This window comes from Diadema antillarum, unplaced genomic scaffold, assembly GCF_040938485.1.
Source record: "Diadema antillarum isolate AM-2024a unplaced genomic scaffold, OU_Dant_1.0 scf00000230, whole genome shotgun sequence".
NCBI classification, from domain to species: domain Eukaryota; kingdom Metazoa; phylum Echinodermata; class Echinoidea; order Diadematoida; family Diadematidae; genus Diadema; species Diadema antillarum.
The window spans coordinates 94897-107292 of record NW_027271119.1 but is presented as its reverse complement, the minus strand read 5'-3'; the positions used below and the strand labels follow the sequence as shown (position 1 = coordinate 107292).

Below are 12396 nucleotides of genomic sequence, written 5' to 3'. Positions count from 1 at the left end.
ATTTATATGTTCAAGAGCAAAAGATATTGTTTTCATTTTTAATGTTTGTTATCTCAAAATTTTCACTTTGCACATCATAATAAAGGGAAATCATTATAAAGGGAAATGTAATTAAGAAAGGGTATCTTGTCCTGTTAATTTCCATTTAAATAAGCATTTTTCTGCTTGTTTTAGAATATACATGTAGTGTGATTTTCTGTAAATGTCGAAAATGTTTAGATTACTTAATTATGCATTGTGAATGTATAGATGGATCAGTGATCTCCCCTTGCCAAGATCATTGAGGGATAAATTCTTCATAGTTTGACCTTAAATTCAAAAGGCTGGAGGCCATTTAACCCTTTGCCAGTGGATGCGTAGTGTTGTGAGGACAGTAATTCATCAGTGTTGTTTATCATTGTGTCTTTCATGGCATCCAAAAACAGTTGTACACTGAACCTGAGTGGGGACTTTGTGTACATGTATGTGTATAGAAATCCTTTTTACAGGAAGTTCAGCATTGCAATATATTGTCCATAATACATGTATGTTGTCGGAGGTGGAAGTCAAGAGTTTTATAAATGTTGTGGTTGCATGCCACAGTTTGTTGGTGCTGGAATTGGACAAGGAACTCCACATGAGTATATTACTTCGTGATGACTAGTGTCCAATGGAGTGGTCAATTACATAACTACATGCAGCTGGAAGGCTGCATCATCTATCCTTTGATCTGTGAAGCAGATACATGCACTAGCGTTCCATTTTGAAATGTAACTAAACTTCATGTTGTTGTTGTGTTCATATAATTTTTCTTCAAATTCTGAATAAAGTGCAGAAAATCATTCCAGCATTTCATGAAACATCTCAATGTTAGGAATTAAGTGATTAAATTGATATTATTGTTTCAATATCTTTTTTTTTGGTTCTAGAATTAGAAAAATTTTATGGGTTGCTGCTCAATGGTAATGTGGCTCCAAATTTTATAATGCCTTCACTTTAAAAACTAAAAGCATGACAAGTACGCTGAAAATAAAGAAGTATGAAAGATCTTGTGTTTGTTGTTTTATTTTTGATGCTTGGAAATTAGTTTGAAGTTCGCCACTGTGCCTATGTGAGCCTAAAATAACACAAGCAGTGCTGATTGAAGAATGTTGCTTGCTTGATTGGATTCGAGCACTTTAACATAGACTACTCTACATAGACATTCAGACATCATTTGTTTCTTAATGTAATGTTGTTGTTATGTTTGTACAGCACACAAGAAATGATGATTGTGTTACAATGTGATACAAGCTTTAGGTATGATAAATCAATCTAATTTGAGTTTTGTAGGATGCAATGTGTAAAGTCTCAACTTCAATGGGAAACATATGTGTGCAAATGCATTATAGATGTTTTCTTGACAAATGGTGAATCTATTTTTCCCCATGTGGCTGCAATGTTCCACATTGAAAACTGCACCAAACAAAGGTGCATTATGTCTCGATGACAAAGTGTTGCCAGAGGCATTATGTTTTCAGGTTGTCCGTCTGTCCTGTCCATTCATCCGTTATCAATTTTGTGAATAGTGTAATTGTTAAGGGTATCCAACAGAAACTTGGGTATGTGTGTTTGAGGGGACAAAGTTGTGCCTATCAACTTTCTGTTGCACATGCTCAAGGTCAAAGGTCAAGCTCAAATTCTTAAAATTTCCACTATTCCCCCCATATTTCTGTAATGCCTGGTGGTGTTTTCATGAAACTTGGTGTGTGCATACCAGATAAAGATTCTGTAGGGAAAGTTTGGGGCCATGGAGTCAAAGGTTAAAGGATAAAGGTTAAGAGAAAATGCTAAAATTTCACTCTTTTCTCCATATCTTGACAACGACCAAAAGTCTTGTCATGAAACTTCGAACATATGCATGTACTGCCTGACAATAATTCTCTTTGGAATTTTTGGGTCAAGGGTCAAAGTTCAGGTTAGAATGCAAAAATTCTTTTTGATGCTGAAATTACACTATTTTCTCCATTCAATGAAGATGTTAAAACCCAATGCATACACTTAATTGAACTATAGGCATTATGTGTGTACATGAATTTGCATTACTGCACAATGATTCTGTAGGGAAAGATTTGGGGCATTGGGTCAAAGGTCAAGTGAAAATCTTAAAATGTCATAGTTTTCCCACATTTGAAAATGCATAGCTCAAATAACGTGAAAATTAGAACTTACCAGTAAGTGATTACAATGTATTTGTAGAAAATTGTGGGCCATAGGGTCAAAGGCAAGGGTCAAAGGTCAAGTGTAAAGGCCCAACGTCCCAAATACTCACTTTTTGAAACAATTTAGTCATCCAAATGAAACCTGGTTCAACGAATGTAAACACTCAGCACATTTGTGGTTGTGCCAAACTTTCAAATATGACGTTTTGTTGTTGTTGTTGTTGTTTTTCTTTTTTTTTGGGGGGGGGAGGGGGGTTGCCAGTCATGTAAAATTTGTCTTAAATTGTAAAGATGTATTATTGACCTATTGGGAGAACCATGCTATATGGTGGAAGCATACCAGTCGCTATGGTGACATTTCTATTTTATCTGTACATTTGTCATTTTGGTCAGATCAATACTTATTACATCTGTGTAAGATGCAAACATCCCAGCTACAGTATCTGGTGTTTATGTATTGCTTTGTATTAATAGTTACTTTGATATCAGGGGGGCAATTCATGAAGCATTTTGGTCGGATATTTTTTTGACAAACTGTTACAAGCTACTGAAATCTTTGCATCTGATTGGCTGAGAGCAAATTTGTCTGACAACTTTGTCGGACAAAATGCTTCATGAAATGCCCCCCTGGAGTGCATCCACTCATATGTTGGAGAAAATATTTCAGACTGCAACTTATCGATGTGTCTCGACAGTGTCTCAGACATGATTTCATAAATAAAATGTGTGTGTACAGTATGCTGTACATATTAACAAGTATCTGGGAAAATTTGAATATGGGTACCTGTGGTCGTTTTTTATCTCATGACATGCCATTGAATTGATGTAGACAATAGTAGATGAATGAAAAACAGTTGTTGAATGATATAGAATGACAGTGAAACAAGTTAATCTTAACGGGGTGGGGGTGGGGGGTGGCAGCTGGGAGCCCCCCCCCCCCCCCCCAACATTCCGCGCTAGATGTTGTCATCACAAAAAGCTATCGCAGTGATGTTTCATGACTTCTCTCGAGCCTGTCGCATCTTTTGACACCAAATTTGTGACGCCCAGGCACGCGATTCCGAAGTTTCGCATAAAGTACATGCATGTTGGACTAATAATTGCTCAAAACTGTGAAATTCATGTAGGCCTACAATTTCAATGCCAGCTGTGCTTACATTCAAACTTCATAAGCATGATTATTTTTTTCCTTTTTTGATAAAAATCAATTAATATTTTCATACTCAGAACTGACGCCGATAAATCTTATCGAAAAAACAATAAAAAAAAAAACAAGTGGTCGAAAAGTAGGAGATTAAAGGGATGGTACAGTATTAGTGGAGATGAAAATTGGGCTTTTAACTTTTTGCGAGATACCAAGAAAACACTTATGATATAACACGAAGGATACCATTCTATGAGGAATTCAAAGTTTATTTGATGAAAATCGGGTTTGGAATGACTGAAACATCCAAGAACAAAGTAAAACAAAGTGATCGTAATCAAGTGTGGGTCCCACACTTTATTAGAATCGCTCTTTTTTGGATATCTCAGCCATTTCAAAACCAATTTTCATCAAATAAACATTGAATTCCTCATAGAATTACATGCTCTTTCATATTTCATAAGAGGTTTCTCATTATTTCACCAAAAAAAAATGTTAGAAACCCGAAATTAGGTCTCAACCAAAATTGTACGATCCCTTAAAAAAAACCCAATAAATAATTAAGACATAACTTTTGATAAATCATTTATTCCACTTAAATTAACTAAAAGAACAATAAAAAATGTACACCAAAAATATGCCTTTTTAAAGCTTTATTTAGTGATATTCGAATGAGCGCTATACCACCGAGTCTCTGGTCGACTAATCCAAACTCAGTTATATACATGTAGATATCTCTTGAGATGCATCATGCCTGCAGTGAAAAGGCTCAATTCACTACCTGCATGCCGCCAAATCTAATCATCGACCAAATATTATTCGTTCAGATCCCACCACGTAAATAGTCCTGATTCTATAGACCTATACAAAGAGGAAAACAAATTAACGAAAACGAAAACGAAAAAAAGGAGGAAATTTATTGACTTTCGAGGGTTCCTCCCGACATTCTCCCAGTCGATTTTACACACACACTCACTCACACACACACGCACGCACGCACGCACGCACACACACACACACACACACACAAACAAGCAAACAAATACACACACTAACAAACATATCGCTACCCCTGCTTCTGGCATGGGGCCATTAATGCATCGAATCACGATTGTCATATTATGTGACTTTCATCCCACTTCCTATTTGTGGTCGTGTATACATGCTTGGTCTTCCTGTTAACCAGTATAACTTCTGTGGATGATATGAGACTTGATGCCAGCTTGCTTTCGATTCCGTGCTGTCAGACGCAATTCATTCTGCTGTAATGGGCTACAGAATCAAAATGGCACAGGGCAATGCACAGGATTATCCGAGATGTCTGTGTTGCCTGCAACCGCAGCACGATCTTAAACAACTCTCATGTGGTTGTACTTTCTGCCATACATGCCTGGAACACTATGATGTTGCAAGTTCATGTATTAAACATCTGGTTTGTCCACTGTGTGAAGAAATGACTACACTAGACCTTCATCGAACTCGAGGCTTGCCGTCTGTAGATATCGTAGATTCTCCTTTTGACGACGCACACGAGTCCGAGGATGAGTACGGCTTTCGACGTCTATTTGAACTTCAAATCAAATGTTCCATGTGTTCTGATTCTGAGAATGCTGTGTCGTTCTGCAGAGACTGCAATGAATACATGTGTGATCTCTGCCTAGCGGGTCACAAACGCATGAGTAAAGTCTTTGCTCGCCATTTCCTCATCGAGTTTGGGGCCAAGACCAGTACTGGGGTGATGGATGGGTTGAAAGTTGAAAAGTGCAAAGATCACCGGACGGAAAATAGCGATATGTACTGCTGTACATGTAAGATGTTTGTGTGTAGAACATGTGTCTTGAGCAGTCACGAAGGTCCTGACCATGTTTTCAATGATCGACGCGAGTTCCAGCGAGAACTGATGGAGAAAGTTAACAAACTTCTAACAGAAGCCACTGACAAGAAGCGAGGCATCGAACGTCTAATTAGTCAAATTGAGAAAGAAAGAAACTGTGTACGGGATTTTTACGATAAAACGCGATGCGATATATTTCATGCATACAAAGAGTTAATGTCGCGCCTTGAAAAGAGAAGAGATACTCTTTTTGATACTCTTCTTCAATCACAGAATGACTTTGACTTAAAATTAGACTTTATCAAAGGAGATCTTATCGAAACCTCACATCGTCTCGCCAGTTCCTCGAAGCTTGTCGAACACGGGAAGCAAAGTGCCCAGGATGAAGCCAGCTATAGAGTACATTGTTACTTCTACAATCAGTTACAAACGATATTGGAGCACGATGCCATTTTGCCCTCATCAAGAGAGACAGTCACAAGTGTGAGTTTCATTGCGAAGAATGTCGAATTTGAGCGGAGTCTGGATGGTCTAGAAATAGGGAAAATTGTCACTGTACGTAGCAAACCGACATCAAATCTTCCAGACCAGTTGACAGACAGAAAGCAAATCAGTCGATATGATGAACCCAAGTCAGAATTTGTAAGTAAAGTAGAAATGGAGCCGACACCCAACCTGCAAAGTGAACTTGATGTCAAGTGGTCTAAACTTGACATATCTGACTGTAGTGCATACGTGATTGCCTTACCTTACCACGACCCAACATCTCTATCTGTTCTCTCGTCTGGGTGTATCGTTGTAGGCTTTTGGAGCAACCAGGCCCTTGGAATATACGAGTCATGCGAGTATGTTCCATTCTTACCAGCGATCTCTCGTGCTGGAGTGACGAGACTTTCTGTTATGAATGATGGCAGGGTTATTATTGTAGATAAAGATGGCCAAGTTCGCCTGTACAATTTCGACGGCAATCCCAGTGAAGCTCAATTCGTCATACCTTCCAAGGCTTGGGCTTTAGATGCAGATTCGACGAACAATATCTACGTGGGAGAAATGTTCGTTAACTCCGTTCATGTGTTCAGGCCTGAGGGTGGAAAGCCAATATATACCATAACAACGAAGTTTCCCCTCTTCGAATCCATGCAACAGACTCCAACTTTGTGGTTTCATCCTCTCAGCGTGTGTCTGTCCTTACTGGTAATGATTCAGAAATCTGGAGTCTTAAGAAGGGAATCATTCACACTACAGTCGACGTTTATGGCGGTATACTCTATATTTTGGTGTCTAAGCGTGCATCCCACTATGCTGTGCTTACGCGATACTTCTTGACCAACGGCAAAGTCTGCGATTCCCAAGAACTTCCGATCACAGGTGATCCTGTCCGTCATATTGCCTTTATGCCTCCAGGAAAGATTGTCATCTGTACGGACGCAATGCTATCAGTATTCGAGCTGAAGTTAATGACAACTCCAAGGACGTCATTGACCTGTAATGAATAAAGAATGAGATGCATGTACTAGACTATAGATTTCGTAATCTTACTGCACAAAATTACGCGACAACTTAGGGTGCGTTTGTCGATATCCGTTCGTGATTTCAGGGTACCATTTACGATCTTTTGTCAGAGATGATAGAAAATATGTATACACACGCAATCCGTATTTACCATGAAGATGTATGTGCCATAATTACAGTGTACTTTTGTGGTATACAAAGTCTCAAATAATTATATTTCGACTCGATACATTTTTTGCATTATATTCCTATCATTTTGATGAATAATTTTTGATACTCTGTGCAACTTCTGCATTAAACGAATTTTTGTTGCAAATACACATCTAAGTGCAGTATAGTGTTTCCCCCCTCCAGTCCAAGAACAGTTCATAATCGGCACAGCGCCGGGCGATTTGGGTGCCCCTTTACAAAATGGCGGACGAAGCTCCATGTCAGTACACATTCGTCCTCTATCTAGTTGTCCTAGTAATGTCACCTGTTTGGTATTTACCGAGAATTCGCCGAAGATTTAACCCAGTACAGTGTAATCCCCATTTCACCCTGATACGTGATTATTCAGTTTGATGAAACGTCGTGGAACTGGGGTTTGTTCTAAGAAGCAGTAAGCAGAAATATGATAATGAAGTTGTCACTCCTTGAAATGTTTTGTGTCCATGAGCGAAGGTTTGAATATTGTTCATAGTCTTCAAGAAAGACAAAGATTGCTGCTCTCATGCAAAATGTTAATGTTGTTTTGCCTTCATTACTCTCAAATGTGATATGCGTGCATACGGGTCTTCTTAATTCTTTTTTTTTCTCTCTTTTTTACCGTGTGATGTGCCATTTTCAGGCTGACACAGAAACCGTTAAGCTACTGCGGGATGCAGCGTATAATGAAAGGTGCAATTTATCACCTAGCTGAAAAATTACGTGGTTTTGGTTTTGACCATGCCATCAAAACGTCTGTACTTCTGCAGATGATACACGCTGACACACTTTGAAATTTGAACATCTACATGTATCACGTACATGACTGGAATGCAGATCAGTGACGCTAAGAAAGAATTATGCTTTATTGAGGTATAGTGGTCTAATGATTCCGTTGTAAAGCGCATACTAGTTGAACATGGTATGATGTACATGAAAACAGCCCTATAGATATGAATATTATTGTTATCTTTATAACGGCTTCAAATCCAATAGAATAGACCTTGACTATGAACCTCAATTCCGTACGTGCTTGGGCCAAAGTCAATTAATTGCGATTCCAAGGGGAATGTATGATCGTATGGGGGTCAATTGGGGATATTTGTGTACATAACAAATAGTTCAAATAGTGCATTTGCACAGGATACAGTTTGTTATAAGTAAAAGGTGTAAATCCCCCGGTAAGTGTACAGGGAGATACTTTGGTGTCAGCAGTATTAAGGCCTCGGCACACCGAGCACGGTAACGGTAACGGCAACGGTCCGTTTTGTTTTTTTGTTTTTTGTTTTTGTTTTTGTCTTTTTACTATGGTGCTCCAGTAGGAACCATGGCTGGTTCTGTTACAATATTACTTCCCCGTTAATAATTTTGTTACAAATAAATCTTCAACTGGTTATTTTGTTGCTCTTGATTTTGACATAAAAATGCAATTTTGGGTGATTTTGTACCGAATTATTTTGTTGTTGTATCTTTATCTTTTTTTTTGTTTTTTTTTTTGTTTTTTTTAACAGAGCCAGACATGGTTCCTTTTGGCGCACCATAGCAAACAACTGGACCGATGCCATTAGGGCTCACACGGGTAAATAATTCCCCGTAGAGACGTGGTTAAAATTCAAAATTCAAAAAATTCTGTAAAATAGCTGGGAGAAATGAGGTGTTTCATCGTCACTAACCTGGATAAGTGAGCTATACCCTGTCATCCATCAAATTTCCAAGGCGGATTCTTCAGCTCAAACTCTGTCAAAGAGTCCGCAAATCCAGACTAGGAGTTCTTTTCACTCAAAAAAATCACATATTTTCTGTACATGCAGCCAATGAAATATAGTCCCTTCAAATTCCATGAGAAAAGCTTTCATCTTCAAACCAAAATGCAGTTTGTAGAGGAATTCATACTCAATATCTGCAGCTATTGAGTTTTGTACCAAACTGCATTATTGATTTTTAATTGATTTTTTGTTCTTCATTCATTTTGGTTTCTTTGGTACGAATTTGTGAAGGGGTCTGGGACATTCCATTTTATTTACAGGTGTGAGCCCATTACCGTGCTCGGTGTTCCGAGATCTTTACGCGGTGCCGCCGCCACCCCGCGCCTTTTTTTTTTTTTCGCGATACTGGCCGCGTTTCTTTACGAGTTACGGTCAAATTCGGTGTGGAGGTGTATCATCAAGAACATCTGGCTGCCTAAAACTTTAAAGTGCAAGTGCCCTCGCTTGTACGCAGTAAGGTTGATTTCTAGGGTCTGATTATGTGTGCTCTATACTACCCACACTTCTTGCCGATATATTTTTTTTTTCTCGAGTTTTGGACATGAGTTTAACGTAAACGTCAAATCTGAACCCCTATTATGGGATTGCTTGCCCCCGATGTTGCGTTTACAGGGTCAATGGCAGCCACCATGTTATATACAGTGCATTTAAAAAAAAAAGAAAAAAGGTAATCCACCTATATACTGTATGAGTAAACTATATATCTAGAGAGCGCAATGTTATTTGAGAGGAGAGGAGAACTCTCCCTCTTTGCCTTAAAGGGGATGGCTAGTACTGTAACTGATCAGTGGGAATGCTGGGGGATGATTGTTCGAATCCTTGTGGGATTCATGTAAGAGTACATTATATATCTATTGTTGTGTGAAAATTATTTGCTTCAGAATGGTCTCATATTCAAGTAATGTGCAGTTCAATGTTTCCAGGTTAGCATGCCTGTACAGTGTCGGGTCGCTGTTATTATACAGGCATGCTAACCTGGAAACATTGAACTGCCCATTACTTGAATATGAGACTATTCTGAAGCAAATAATTTTCACACAACAATAAATATATAATGTACTCTTAAATGAATCCCACAAGGATTCGAACAATCATCCCCCAGCATTCCCACTGATCATTACTAGCCTTTAATATAAAACCCAATCATGTCGACAAATGTCACGCATGACTGAGCAAAGTAACTTTGAAGACAACAATGACAAGTCGCGCTTTTTCCAAGTTTGAGCGTAATCATGAAGTAACACTGAGCATCTCACTGATAATGGATGAGACCTGTCAATGAAAGTGGTCAAATAAGCAGGTCAGCCTATACAAGACTGCAGGTTTGTGTTAAGGGTTTTCTCTTATTTATTATGGTTCATGACCTTCAACATGACTACTTGTTGGATAGCCTGGTCACGACGACAAAGGTCACCCTACACAATCCGATTTTCTCGCACCAACATACCTTTCATAAAAATCTGTCGATATCACTGAACTAAGTTTTTCGCCGAAAAAAAAAAAACCAACAACTTAAAGATCGGTCAATGAACCAAGTTTTTCACTTGATAAACTAAATTTATCAAGTGAAAGCAAAATCTATCATGATAAACTTAGCTTTTCGCTCGATAAACGGAGTTTCTCTCAATAAACCCAGTTTACTATTTGGTATTCGATAAACCACGTATTCGAATAATGGGATTTTTGGCTTGCCATATTGCAAAGTATTAAATATTGTCCGCTATACCGCCAGTCGTACAGCACCTGAATAGATCCCTGTCATTAATTGGTTGTTTGATATTGGTCACTATTTTTTTTTTTACTATAACTTCATAATTTGTTCAATCGTGGTTCCATGCGATTTGCTCTATTTGCGAGCACGCGGAGAGCCCGGCACATTACGTACGTAAAACTACTTTTTAAAAAAAATGAATCATTCCTTTATACTGTAGAAAACTTTAAACACAGTTACATAACAATGTCAATTATCCATTCAGATAATTGCAGGTATACATAGAATGTTGAAAAATCACAATTTTACGAACATACACTACAAATGACGTCCGTGAAATTATTGCGACATCAACAATAATATTTAACACTAACAATCATTATGAAAATTATTATTCTATAAACCAAAAATATATATATACGTGTATATATTCATACAACTTTTAGGACATTTCGAGGGAGATTAAACATAATTGATCTCCATGTGAGATTTCCTTTCTCAAGCAGAAATAACTGAAAAATATATTCGGCAAAGGAGTGGCTCTATCTTTGAATCCTTCCTACATTTTACAACATCATCTTTTAATACTTTTTGTGTTGTTTTCTTCATTGTAGTCCATGAGTAGATGAGCAATTGATCTGGACTCGAAGCTTACTTACGGCTTTCTCATGGTCACTGGTTATGGCAGACGGTTATATACAGTGGACTGGTTCAGTTTTTGTTGTCCACTTCGACTCGCGTTCTAACGTGGAGTCAAGGGCGTGGTTAGTCACCAGCGATAGTCTTGATCTGGTATAAGCTGAACAATATTGGCTTCCCAATAAATGTGGGAAAAACGCGAGGTGACCATCTCTTTGCGGTAGATGTATACGGCTGCAATGTGTGACCCTCGGCTTAATATGATTCTGTCTGTCATAGTGTCTATAATACATCGAGTTTTGATTTATTCAGTGTATGAAGACTTATCTTGAATCTCATGGCAGGTAACAGATATCAGACATGCATGGAAACTTTGTACGCCAGACGGACCAATAATCGGTCGATGTTCTGCATTTTTTTCACTGATTTTATTTTGTACATAATCAAAGACTTCATTATATAGATTTCCCACTGAAAAATATCCATGATCCTAAAAACTGAAGTTGGCCTTCTTCCTGTGAATCTACTTCTATAATACCAATACGCAATGGGATATCCCCTGGAGTATATACAATACAAATTAACAGACTTCGGCATTTTGCAGGCTTCTAAGGGAAAGACCCATGCATGGACTGGCAGTTGGAGTTGAGTTCTACGGGACGGAATACGGATGCTATAATATTATTGTTTGTTTAAAAAACTGCCAAAGTCCATTGCTCTCCTCAATATAGATAATTTATCGCTCAGATTTTCCGCGATCGACCGTGTTTTGTTGTGTTGTGTTTTGTTTTTGTTTTGTTTGTTTTTCGTTCAACTTAGGCAATGAACTACTTCAGTGGTACACGTCGTCACAATAAAGTCCTATAGGCCTATCCGTGTTACCTGTGTCATCTGATTGAAGGTTCACTTAGAGGTTAGCACTCTCGCTGTTCTGTTCATGCATGGTTCATTTAAATTTCAACGCATGATCAGCCTAATACTTCATGAGACAGCCGTGTTATCATCTAAGTGATGTGCAGAATTAGTTCTTTTTCACAAGAGACAACCCTGTTGCCATTAAAAGAAGACAGAGGAGTATATAAGTGTATTCCGTCAGAGAAAACCGTAATGCCATTAACGATTATGCAATGTATACAGTATTTCATATGAGACAACAGTGTTGCCTTCACAGATACAGAGACAGCCGTGTTGCTATCTCATAATGACAGAGACGATGTATATTGCATATACATAAGACTGCCGTGTTGTCATCTCATAACGACAGAGAATTAAGTATATTCCACAAGAGACAGTCGTTTCATTTCATAAGAGATAGCCGTGTTGCCATCATCTTATGCATTGTATTTCATGGGAGACAGCCATGTTATCATTGCGTAATGACAGATAAGTACATATTGCATAAGAGATAGCCGGGTTGCCATCTG

General features: G+C 38.3%; 1 protein-coding gene across 1 annotated transcript; it reads left to right on the top strand.

Annotated features, from left to right (window-relative positions):
• The first annotated feature begins 4633 nt into the window (after window positions 1-4633).
• On the top strand, window positions 4634-6647 carry LOC139724794 (E3 ubiquitin-protein ligase TRIM33-like). Its single transcript, XM_071635912.1, has 2 exons — window positions 4634-6210; window positions 6563-6647. The coding sequence occupies exons 1-2, from the start codon at window positions 4778-4780 to the stop codon at window positions 6645-6647; spliced, it is 1518 nt and encodes a 505-aa protein (XP_071492013.1). The 5' UTR covers window positions 4634-4777.
• Window positions 6648-12396: the final 5749 nt, after the last annotated feature.

Excerpts from the sequence above, each read along its gene's own strand:
- LOC139724794 (XM_071635912.1), top strand. The coding sequence starts at position 4,778 with ATGACTACACTAGACCTTCATCGAACTCGAGGCTTGCCGTCTGTAGAT. Across the intron at positions 6,211-6,562 it reads AATATCTACGTGGGAGAAAT|GAAAGATTGTCATCTGTACG; the intron begins GTTCGTTAACTC and ends TTATGCCTCCAG.